The sequence below is a fragment of the Dermacentor albipictus genome, chromosome 1, assembly GCF_038994185.2.
Source record: "Dermacentor albipictus isolate Rhodes 1998 colony chromosome 1, USDA_Dalb.pri_finalv2, whole genome shotgun sequence".
Classification (NCBI taxonomy): Eukaryota; Metazoa; Arthropoda; class Arachnida; order Ixodida; family Ixodidae; genus Dermacentor; species Dermacentor albipictus.
Window position 1 is genome coordinate 79,707,293 of NC_091821.1, and position 12,624 is coordinate 79,719,916.

The window sequence follows — 12,624 nt, forward strand, 5'->3', positions numbered from 1 at the left end:
AGACAATTGCGACTGTGCTCTCATGAGCGCTCATTTATCGGCCGTGTTGTTCTTTCACGAAGCCGCGAATGCCTTCGCTGACGCAGTTGGCATAACTGAGCGCCGAGGCGGTTGTTTGCGCTGCTTCACCTAATGCACCGTTTCTCGGTTCCCCGTTTGACGGAGAGGTGAACAGTGCGTCTCTGGAATTTCGAAATGTGCCAGCAGTTCAATCAGGCCCCTCGCTAAATTTCCTCTCCTCACATATACATACATAATATATATATATATATATATATATATATATATATATATATATATATATATATATATATATAATCAGGAATTCGTATAATTATGCACTACCCTTGTACCGATTAGTACAATTACCTATCAAGGACAATTAGGATCAGTCTTAAACACAAGATCACTAATTGTCAATAAAAGAACTCCACAAACAACCTCTCAAAACCCTTAGAGCACAGTTGCAAACAAGCTTTCCCAAGATGAATGGCTGCTGTCTAACTTGCTTGTGTAAAAAGAAAAGAAGCTGCTGAAAGACTTCTGTGCCGCAGACGCATGTAAAATGGCCCGTTGCAAGGAAAACACGACTGGTTTTAGCGTAGAAGTTAAAGCTAGCTGCTAAACGCGGCTAGACTATGAGAAACACTGAATTACAGACTACAAGCAGAATTCACAAGTCGTCATATAGCCTACCACAGCGAAACCAAAAACAAAGCTTGCGTCACACATTGTGTTCCAGCACTGCAGCGAAAACGTTTGTTGTGTTAATTTTTAACTAATTTGCGATACTTTGCTTAGCAGACGGAGTCGTTCGTTCCGAAATATTTGGTTAGTTTCGATATTCGAAAATACTTAATAGTCCATTTTCATATACGAATCAGCCGGTCAGAGACCTTTAGAATATTGGTGGGGAAAAATTATACGACCGGATACATTACAAGCATAGGTAGCGGTACGAGGTAGATGAAGTAGAGAAGAATCTCCTGGGGTGTAAAGGCCAGTTTTCTCATAGATTTGGTGCCTGCGCGATTAACTCGAGATGATTTCAGTTCTCACAGTCTCTTCAGCGGTAACGCGCATCGCTGTTGCTTCGTTAGTTTAACATTCTTTGTTTAGACTGATCCAGGAACCAGGAAAGGGATTCGGTTCATGGTCAGCTCGTCTGTATGCTCGTGGAACGCGTTGCGGCCGGAGAACACACCCGTTGCGTTTAACTTTTCCTTTTGCTTCATTACTTCCTCGGGTGAAGCTCGCCGCGACGCTGGCAGACCCTCGGAACCATATACCCACGATATGGGTTAGATAAGGTGGAACGTAAAATAATGGGAAACAGCGTCCATCATCAAACCCTGCAATAACCTTTAAACGCATAAGCAATATGACTGTCACCCGTTACCTTGTCTGGTTTTTCCTTAATTGTACAGCACGTTTCATGCAAAATTGGCAACAGGAAACAAGAGTCGCAAGGAGTTGAGAAACTAAGCCATCTACTAAGAAAGAGAGGTGGAAGAAGAAGAACAGCCGAGCAGTGCAAACGTGGAAGCATCGGCTCCGTTTTTTTCCATGCTCCGCTCGCCAATCTTGAGAGTACAACGAAAAGAAATACACCAGATCCACGTACGAAGCGACGGCGAATCGACTGACACCAAGATTCGACGTGGGGCCTCTATTTTCACAATATTACGGGACTTTTTCTGCTCCTACACGCCGAGCTGAGCTTAGCGGAGCTAAGCTTAGTGAGGAGTAGGGCTTTTGTTGGGCCTAGTAAGCCCACCTGCCAGCAGGCATGGCGGATACAAACATGGAAAATGAAGATTTTGCTGGAAATTAAGGAAACAATGCTCAGGACGACTTCGGCTGGCAGGTAGTGGCTGGCCGAGGATCACGAGTTAGCACAAAGGCTGTGGATGAGGGGAGTACATTGCCACCTAATCAGCGATAGCATGGCGTCAATGGAACCACCGTCGGTGGAATGGTTAAAAATCGGATTATCAAAGCTTCGAGGATGCCTCAACTGTCTGAGGAGCACAGAAAAAGCATTAAACGACCTCGAGGAGGACTCAATTTAAACAAGGTGAGCACCACCGCGATTGGTTCCGCAGTAATCAAGGCGTCAGGCCTAACGGAAGAGGAGGCCCGGATGTTTGCCCAAACTTCACTCAAGATATTATCGTAGTCAGCACACCTAAGCCCGAACACGCGGCGAAGTACGTTAGAATCAAAGTCCTTCAAGATCATGGAAGCGGAATACGAAGTAAATGCATGCAAAGCGGCACCACATGCCACATGAAGAGGTGACATCTCAAGAGTGGACATTAGACTCGCAAGCTATGATAACAAGAAATATCGTGCATTATTTGAATCCGCTTGCGCTGGCTGCCAAGCGCACCAAGACGTCTGGATCGGTCATTGTACTTTTCGATGGACTCAAAGTGCCCAATATTGTCAGATATGGATCCACTCTAGTGAGATGCTACCTTTACAAGACGCAATTCGACGTCTGCTTCACCTGCGGAAGGGTCGAGCACCGCTCTGATGTGTGTCCAACACCTGACTTTGTTCAGTGCAGGGGATGTGGTACTCGCAACCCAGGAGATGAACATATATGTGTCCGTACCTAAGTGTAAATTTTGTGAAGGCGATCATCCTACCGGTGACAAGTCTTGCAAACGAAGATTTCAAAGACAGGCCTCTTCCAGCCTCTTTCCTGTATTCTTGTATGTTTCCTGTGTGCGTCTGTTTTTGGCTGGTTTCTTAAAACAGGAAGTAGTCTACTGTGTTCAATTTTGCATACAATTAAATCATTGTAGGTAACAAAAACAAATCTCGAAGGCTACGCTTGTGGTGGCTGCGTGTCGTGCGTGCGTTGAAAGCGATTACGAAAGCTACAATATGCCAGAGCCGCTATGCATTGACAGTAATCTCAAAGGTTACGTTTTCCTGCCCTTAAGGCGCCGAGAGGGTTAGCAGAAACTAACAACCCGAAAATCAGATACCGAATATTCCCAAAATAAGTAAATTTTTCACTGTGTAATAATACAATATTTTAAAAACCTATTTATATTTGCGTAGATGCACGTTGAAGTGTTATAGCCTTGGCAAAGCAAAGCCCTGTAGTAATCCAATCCAATCCAAGCTCTAGCCATCGTTTTAAGGGCAGCGGAGCATCGTTTTCACGTGCCGTGCCTGCCGAAGTTTCCTGCTCAGCTACTAAGGTATGGCAGCTACATCAATTTCTTTTTTATTTCGTTTGGGTATTGAAAAATGTTTTCTTCCCAGGTGCCAGCATGCCTAGACTGCGGGAGAAGCCGTACACGCGAAAGAGAGCGTCGCTGGAAACAAAGACGATATTCGAGGATTTCGGATCTCGCACCGGCAACCAGCAGTCAACGGCTCAAGAATTCGCAAGTCTAGAACTGTGCAGTGGCGCATATACGCCACACACTTGCATTAACATGTGCAGTTGTGCTGTCCCTGCAAACATTTGTTCGCCTTGTGATGCTGGCCGCTGCACCGAGGCGACATCGGAAGTTCAGGATGGTGGTTGTGACACTACGCGCATTAAGGACAATGTGCCTTGCTTCCCTAATGGATCGACTCTACGTGACTCTTCGGATGGTTCACTTCGCTGTGAGAAGGGAACAGGATCCTTCAGGAGAAATGTACGCACAAGTCAATGTGGGTTCTCTGGTAAGCAGGACCCCGGAGCCTACATTTGCTTTAGCTACCGCGGACTCATCGGCGCCCTTCGATTTTGCTGAAAAACTGCATTTGGGCCATAAAGGAAAATGTTGGGCATACAGCGGTGCTAACTGATGCTAAATGTTGGCCATTAAGGAATGTGCGTAAGCTTGTCAGGTTACCCTGGCATGGCAAATTTGTTACAATTCCATTGCTGCACACGTCTTAACCGCAGGCGTTTGCAGTGCTATTGAAGTGATGTGGTCAAGATTAATTCCTTCATGTCATTTCTGTTGCTTTCGCAGTTTAATAATGCTAATTCCTATCTTCTTTTTGCTTCATTATTTTTTATTCCATGCTGCAAACTCAAATGTCCGAGCAGGGTGGCAATAAGAATTTTTGTTCTGCTTTGCTATTGGAATTGTAAATTTTCCTTTATTAATCAGGGTATATTTGTTTTTTGAACAATATGCATATATGTGCTTTTTGGTCTTTATATGTATAAGGTGACAATAAAAGTTTAATTGTATTTGGAAGTTGGTGTAGGTTCATTTTTTGTTTATTTAAAGCAGAGTCACTATAGCAAAATGCATTCAAGCACTCGACCAATGTAATATATATTACATTGGTCGAGCTCGTGGCCCACTTGCTGTAGGTGTCTTCTTTAGCGAGAAAAAAACCTGATGAGGCAAATGAGTTTCTTCATCAGTTGATGACGTTAAGGAAGTTGTTAGCTATGGCATATGTTTTGGCGCGCAGGTTATACCAGTCAGAATAAATGCCATCATCTGTGACGCACCTGCAATAGCATTTATCCTGACTGTAAGAAACCACATTGGGTACTACAGCTGTACAAACTGCACTGTGAAAGGCCTCTACATTGAAGGGAGAGTGTGCTTTCTGGCAAAGAGTGGGAGTCTGCGCACCAACACCACATTTCGAGGCCAATTTCAACAGCAACACCATTTTGGCAATATGGTTCTTGAGGAGTGGCCAGTTGACTTGGTGAAAGATGTGCCACTGGATTATATGCATCTTGTGTGCCTAGTAGACGTGCGAAAATTGCTGCTGCGAATTCAAAATCCCAAGCAGATTAGATGAGGGGCTTCTGCACAAAATCATATTTCAGCCAAGCAAACAGAGCTTTCTCTTTTTCTACCATCTGACTTCAACCAACATCCAAGAGGCCTACATGACATAGATCGCTGGAAAGTGACAGAATTCAGGTTCCTTGTGCTTATAGTAGTACACTGGTGTTGTCCTCTGTAGTGCCACAAGGGATGTATAAAAACTTTCTTGGTCTTCATGTAGCAATAGCCATTCTTGCATCAAAAAGCACAGAAGCCACTGAGCTCAACTGTGCTAAGAAGCTTTTGAAGTTACTTGTTAGAGGCTTTGTGGAAATATATGGTCAGCACCGTGTATGCCGTAATGTACATGGGCTTTGCCACCTTGCCGATGATGCAAGACACTTGGGGCCACTGGACTCATGGAGTGCATTTCCGTTTGAGAGCCACTTGAACACCATCGAAATGCTTCTGAGAAAGCCGCAGCACTCGCTCGAGGAACTGTCGAACAGAATAGTTGAAACACAGAAGCTTCAGTACAGAAAGAAAATGATTGTAAGCAGTTCCCTTTGCTCACTGCACAACATGAAGATGGGCCTCTTGTGCCCCTTTGCCAAGGGCCACAGGTAAAAAAACTCAGTGCCCTTCCACTCTGTGAATAAGGATGACCGGCGAAGCTGTGTATGTGGGCCCCTTACTGAGGAGCTGCACCGCCGCTGCGAGTCGGCCTGGCATGGCACTATCTTCGGGATGGCCCACGTATGGGGAGTGCTTAACGCCTGCTCCACCTCCACCGCGGGTCGGCCCGCCATTGCACTACCTCTGGGATCGGCTCACATATGGGGAGCGCTTAATGCCTCACCTTCACCGTGGGATGGGCCGGTATTGCACTATCTTTGGGACCAGCCCACATATGGAGAGTGCTTAACGCCTACTTCACCTCCGCCGCGAGTCGGGCCGGCATTGCACTATCTTCGGGATTGGCCCACGTGTGGGGAGCTTTTTTTGCTTACGACATGAAAATTTCCTTGGAGGGTAGAGGTATACAGCTTTGCTGTAAAAAGTGACCTTTCCAGAAGGAATTCTCTTAGACACTAGTAGGAGGAATAACTTCTGCAAGCTCCTTGATGGAGGTGTAGTTGTGGTAGAGAACTTTGCCCATAATGCGTAAGGTATGCCATACGTAATTGGAAGGAAGTTCCTGAAGAAAGATTATGTATATTTGACACCATGTCCCTCATCAGCACTGGTAATATTGATTGTGTCCAAGCCTTCTCTGCTGCGGTTTGGCCTCTGACATGGGTGTCAGAAAAATGCATGCGAGTTCCATTCAAAAAGAAGCTGGTTGTTTTTCCTCTCGTGCATCTGAATATGCAAATGATCAATAAACTCCTGTGTATAGAACTGATGTGCAAAACGAGAACAAGGTGAAAGCAGAAGCCAACGTTTCGACAAATGAACTTATCTTTTTCAATGCTTGTTCAAGGTCAGTCCACTTGTCAAAACGTTGGCTCCCGCTTTCATCTTGTTCTCGTTTTGCTCATCATCTCGAATTTCCATCTACCGCCTTCCCCCTGTTTTCCCTTTATATATAACTCTACTATATGTGTATTGTTTTCCTTTAAGGTGACCGCTGTGCAGTCATCAAGTTTCCAGAGAAGGGTGACTCTGTGGTTCTTGTACATACCAAGCGGCTGCATGGTGATGTGTGCTTGTGGCCACAGGATTTCAAGAATATTTCGTATTTAGCAACATGTGGAGCATTTCCATCGTCCATCTGGCAAGTTGTGCCTTGTGTGCCCATAGACACATTCAGTAAGTTTTCTATTTCTCTACTAATTATGTTGTAGTATGTCTCATCACATAGTAGCCTTATTCATGTTGGCAATGTACTCAAAATTGCAATGTGCGCACACATCTCGGAAAAAAAAAGAGGAACTTTAGCAAGATTGTTTTCTTTGGTGACAGAGCTGTAGGTTTTACATGCTTACAAGGGTACACTCACTTTTTCATTCAGAAATGAAAGCTTATATACACACTGGCGCAGCAACTTGTTTAAGGTTACGTGGTAACTCTAGATCTCTTAAGGTTATTAAAAAACTTCAAGAATTAGTCAGTTGAATTATTGGGGCAGTGCTTGAATTTATGCCCATTATTTGTCACATTCCTTAGGAACATATAATGCAGGGCAACAAAAACTCAAGCAAGCTGAAAAATGGGTCAGACTTGGAGAGTGAGGTGGACCTGGGAAGGGGCAAAAGAAAGAAGCAACGAAGAACCCTTGCTCAAGTCTGGAAAGTGTGCAGCGACTACCACTTCCACCGCCCTCTGTGATGAAAAGTGTGTTTCCTATTTGTTTTTCATATTAGCAAGCTTTCTTACTTCACTATATTCTTCATACTACTTTTTCTATGCCACATAATTTTTCTTGGTAAAACGGAGAGTAGGCCTGCACCTTCAAGGAAAACATGCGATTTCCCCAAAAATTGTATGGTTCCCCTAGCAGGTGGCCAGTGACCCGCCATTTTGCTGAGTCACCTCTACATTGTAAATTTATATACAGCTCTGTAAAATGGATCTCTCTGCTTTCACTAGAAACCGGGGACATCTGAGCTTTGAAATTGCATTGTTTGTGGTCGTTCCACTAAGGAATTATAGCCCGTTTCCTGAATCCTTTCAATGCTGTCTTTTCAATTTTAGGAGCACAGAAGAGGTATGGGAGATCTGTTCACAAGCAGTCATCACATGCATCAACATCTAGGGCGAATGCTGCCAACGTGTGCAGTAAGTCTGTGCCGTTTGATAATATAATGAAAACATGTTTAGAATGCTGTTATTGAAAAAAAAAATGAATATTGAGAAGGAACTGCTGCAAGATGATGCTTGACAATGCCACAATAATCTTTAAAAAATATATCTACTGGTAGCATAGCATGTTATAGAAAAACACTCAGCATAAGGTGGAGCACATAAATAAATGGCAGGGCATGTTTTCGCAACGGTTTACACTTGAAGCTGTTGGTGCAAAAGTGGAATGTAAAGCAGTTTCTAATGGCATTTTAACGGACGTGAATTTTGAAATACAGAGTAAACTTGACACAAGAGCGACTGAGGATTCTCTTTAGAACACTAAAACATATCAATCGGTGTTAGAGACCACTTGTCATGGTAGCCAACTGGCTGTAGCATTGTGCTGCTGAGCACAAGGTCACAGGTTTGACCCTGGCTTCGGTCACTTTCTGGTGAATGATAAGAGCACCATGAGGTCAAAATTAACTTGGAGTCCCCCACTACGGTGTGTTCCAAAACCACTTCACAGATGTGGCGTGTAAAACTCCAGTTTAATTTTTTTAGTCTTGGGCAAAAAAGCAGAGCTTTTGTACTTAGTATCTTCTTGATGAGGATCTAATAAGTTATCTTTAATGGTTTTCCGTGTGATTTGCTTGCTACATTATTTGGTGCTTGTCAGTAATTCGCGTGAGTCAGTGTATTTCCTCTCCTTTTTTTAGGTGATGTAGGTGCAGTACAGTGTGAACAAATGTGTGCAAGCGAGACTTCAGACTCTGAGGGTGAGGTTGACTCTGGAGGGGAACAAGATGCAAAGCAAAAATCGTCAGGCATTGAAAGATCATTGACAGCTCACTCTTTTATGAAAAGTATGTAATCTGGCATCGTCTCTTTCCTGCTTTTTATAGAACCTCTTAACCTTTGCACATTTTTGGCTACAACTTTAACTTCTAAACATTGTCTTATAACACAACTGGTTTACTTTCACAGGCACTACTTAGCAGTAGCACACTTTAAAGGTCTGCTGGTGAACATGATTATTTCTTTCTGTTTCTTGTCTTACAAAGAAGCAAGCCAAATGGGGAATCCACAGTGGAGTAATAATAATAATAATAATAATAATAATAATAATAATAATAATCTTTATTACATCCAAACATGTCGCCATTACAAACCCAACCCAACCCGCATAAGCAACAATGCTTGTGTGCGAGGTTGGGCAGTGAGTGGGAAGTACTGATATGTGTACACAACGGAAATAATGACACATTAAAAAAAATGTGTGAAAAAGCATTGACATTTAAGATAACTTCACAATCAGGCTCACACAAACAGGTTCGGATAGGTAACAACATGGAAAAAGAAAGGGTACAAAGTATGAAGCCTTCTGAATTGCTCCATCTTTGTATACATGCTTCAAAATCCTGAAGAAAAGGTTCAACAAATATGGGCATTACGTATCACCCGTGATCTTAAATGTGATTTTATTTGTTTCAATGTTCCGGCGATATCATTCTCATTCAAATTATTGAAATTAGCCGGCACGTAGAAAGCACGAGTCCTCTTGCTGTAGTTTGTGTACGCACGAGGTACCACATATTTTTCTATCTAACGTAACCTGCGAGATTTCATGTTCGTTTTTGAAATTAGTAGAAAAACAATTCTTACTCATGGTGTCAAACAAAACTTGGTGCTCGACAAACAACATGACTGGTACATGCTCAGCAAGACATCCCTATAACCAAGTGTGCCATACGAGAGGCTGTAGGCAATTTTTTTTAGGATGCGGTTAATTATCCTAAGTCTACTAGAAGAAGCAAAGCCGTAAATTGTTATTCCGTACCTAATGATCGATTCACCAAGTGCTTTGTAAACCATTTTATGAACATTTACATCACAGAAAGATTTTAGAGCAGACAAATGAGCGCGCACGGCACGTAAGCGCCTTGCAAACTCTTCAATGTGGACATTCCATGACAACGTGTCGTCAAAGTATAGCCCCAGGTATTTTGTGTTTTTCACCAGAGTTACCGGAGAACATGAGCATGCAAGGCAGTCACTGGTGTGGAGATAAACAGGGAAAATATCCGCAACTACTTTGTATCGGTTGTGAAAACATATGTTAGTCTTCGATTTATTAATAAACATTTTTTTGTCAATGAACCAATCAAGTAGTTTAGAGACATCATACTGTAGTACTATAGTGGCTTCGTTCAAAAGTTTGTTCGATACAACCAAAGCCGTGTCATCAGCATAAGACTTTTGTCAAAGTTCCGAGACTGAGTCCATTAAAAAAAATGTGTAACATTGAAATCATTTGTGCAGCACCCCTTTGAAATAGTCTCCCTTGCAGTCTATGCACAGCTTCTAACACTTCTTGCATGAGATCTTGCAAACAGTTGGAAAATGCTTCTTTTGGCAGGGCTGTCAGTTCCTTTGTCGTGGCGTGTTGAATGGCCTCCACGCTCCCCATCCAGCGACCTTTTAGTGCTCTCTTCACATGAGGAAACAGGAAAAAATCGCATGGGGAGAGGTCAGGCGAGTATGACAAATGGGGAAGTACAGTAATGCTGTGCATGGCAAGAAATTTTGTCACGCTGAGAGCAGTGTGCGGCCTTGTGTTATCGTGGAGAAGGCTCCATTGTCCAGATGTCCATAAGTCAGGGCGAAGGCGTCACAGTGCATCACGGATGTGTTGGAGCACGCGGATATAAAACTCTTGATTCACCGTCTGCCCTTGTGGGATGAACTCGTGGTGTATGACGCCTCTCTCATTAAAAAAAAAAAAACTGTCGCCATCGTTTTTGTTTTGGTCTGCTGTTGCCGCACCTTTCTCGATGCCGGAGAGCTTGTGGACTGCCATTCAGTGCTCTGTCTCTTTGTTTGAGGATCGTGTTCAAAACACCATGTTTCGTCTTCAGCAATGATGCTGTCGACGAATGCAGCATCCTCTCTGCCTCGGAGAGCAAATCAGCGCTCACCGATGCCCGCGTGTCCTTCTGGTCCTGCATGAGGGAGCGCGGCACAAATCTGGCATTCAGGTTTCGTTTCCCCAAGTTCTCGCGCAAGATTTGGTGGCATGTTGTCTCACTAATGTCGAGAGTATCCGATAGCATGTGTAATGGTGCGGTCTTGCTGTATGATCTCCCTAATCCGAGCCACATTGTTTTCATTATGTGAGGTTGCAGGGCGCCCCTGCCTTGTGTTGTCTTTCACTGACATTCTCCCTGAAACGAACCTCATGTGCCAGTCGAAAACTCGCGCCCACGATAATGTCTCGTTGCCGTAAGTGTCACGAAGGAGCTCATCCATCTGTGTGGCTGTCTTGCCAAGCTTCACACAGAATTTTATGTTTACACGCTGTTTGAGGTGGATGTCCATCTTACCACATTCACTCACAGTACAATGCGCAGACAACTAGTGACAACGTATTTTTCTACATATAGTGCCATCTAGCGGCTGCCACAGAAATTAACATAAATAGCTCAGGTTAGCCCGAAAAGATGGCGCTACACATACGCACCAAAAATTTGTATTGGGGAATCAGTTCTAGAGAAGAAAATAAATCAGTCTTGAAACATTATGGACAAAGGTTGTATAAATAAATTTCGATTTTAGTCTTAAGCAAGCAAGGTCATTCATGTAAATGTTAACAAAAGCAGTCCCAATATGGACCCTTTCGGTACCCCTGATTTAACACACAACAAAGAATTATAGGACTATAGGACACGTTGCTGTCTGCCTGTTTAATAATTTTTTTTAATGAGTAATACGGGCCTCTGAAACCAAATCTGCTTAGTTTGGTAGTAACCGTTCGTGATATAATGTGTCAAATGCTCTTTGTAAGTCAACGAAAAGAGTCAAAATAACATTGTTTTTATTGACTTCGTTACAGATATAGTCATTAAAATCTTCTAACAGGCCCGCAGTACTCTGTCCTGAGTGAAAGCCAAACTGCGCTACAACAGGCATTAGTTCAGTAATAGCATAAGAAAAGCGATTATGTGGCATAAACAAAATAGTGCATCAAGTGTGAGTTCAACAACGTACAAAAAAAAAAACGATAAAGGGCCATAACGGATATTTTCAGATTGTTAGTCAATTAAAGTACAACAGCAAAAGAAATCGCAGCATTTCTTTACCATAATTAGTGCACATGCACTGAACCTCCCACATTTGAACGAGATGAGTATTAAAGTGAAACCCCTTTAAACTGTAGTTGGCCGGAGCTGAGAAAAAGCATGTACTAAACAGTAGTACTGCTTAACCGAAATAGCATGAGATCGCCCACTCACCTGTCAAAAACAGAACTCAGAGAGACTGCGATGACAGCAAAAAAAAAAACATGCAGTATTTATTCACTTTGCGCGACAGAAGTGTTATTTTCGTTAGATGCTGCGGCGGCCTAGCAGCGACGACAGCGGTCTCAAACTTACTAAAGCTGCGAGCCACCTTTTCAGCCAGCCCCCTCTTCTTGGCAAACACTCACATGGCAGATTTCTTGTTGGCATGGCATGTTCTCCGTGCACGTGGGCGGTAGCGCTGTAGAAGTCGTGGGGCACCTTTTTCATTGCAGGGTGCTGTTCTCGTCGTCACGATTGCATTTGCGAGGCTGACGTAACACGCAGCTTCTGCCACTGTCGGGCCTGAATCGCCCGTGCTGTCGCTTTCCGTGTCGTCCTCATCACTGTCGCTAGTCGACACTTCTGCAACAGAGGCAACGATGGCAAAAACTCGAACCTCATAGCCGACATCGCTTTGCGGTCGCGGCTGCGCTGCCAAGCAACTTCTTCGCATTCCAAATGCCACACACTGCAAGCAACATTAGATCCCTGTCGCGTGCCAGTGCCGGCTTTGTGTCATGTTCGATAGCATGAACAATGTCTGGTTTTTTTTCTATGCTGAGCACCTGCCGTCTTTTTTATCTGAGCTTCGGCACAACATGAGACCTTGTTTGCATGCCGCCACAATGCTCTCTGGCACGGCCCCGAAATGCTGTTGATATTGATGTTGCCTCACGCACAAACGCACAAGGCGCTTGGAGGCCGTTGTTCTGATCTCTGAGGCTTGTTGTTCTGCCGGGCCA

At 43.7% G+C, this 12,624-nt stretch overlaps 1 protein-coding gene across 19 annotated transcripts in view; it reads left to right on the top strand.

Annotated features, from left to right (window-relative positions):
* Window positions 1-3,092: 3,092 nt before the first annotated feature.
* Window positions 3,093-12,624, top strand: part of LOC135915092 (uncharacterized) — a 31,657-nt gene continuing 22,125 nt past the window's right edge. For 11 of the 19 annotated variants that reach the window (XR_010568506.1, XR_011507668.1, XR_011507675.1 and 8 more), the window contains exons 1-6: window positions 3,093-3,218; window positions 3,283-3,693; window positions 6,378-6,566; window positions 6,924-7,091; window positions 7,452-7,535; window positions 8,261-8,407. Coding sequence is in view for 5 of the 19 variants with exons in the window: in XM_065448089.1 (XP_065304161.1) it covers window positions 3,291-3,693; window positions 6,378-6,566; window positions 7,452-7,535; window positions 8,261-8,407 (823 nt within the window). In the remaining 14 variants the exon portion in view is untranslated. The remainder of the gene's footprint in view (window positions 3,219-3,282; window positions 3,694-6,377; window positions 6,567-6,923; window positions 7,092-7,451; window positions 7,536-8,260; window positions 8,408-12,624) is intronic. The other 8 variants (XM_065448089.1, XM_065448082.1, XM_065448081.1 and 5 more) reach the window with 4 other exon arrangements.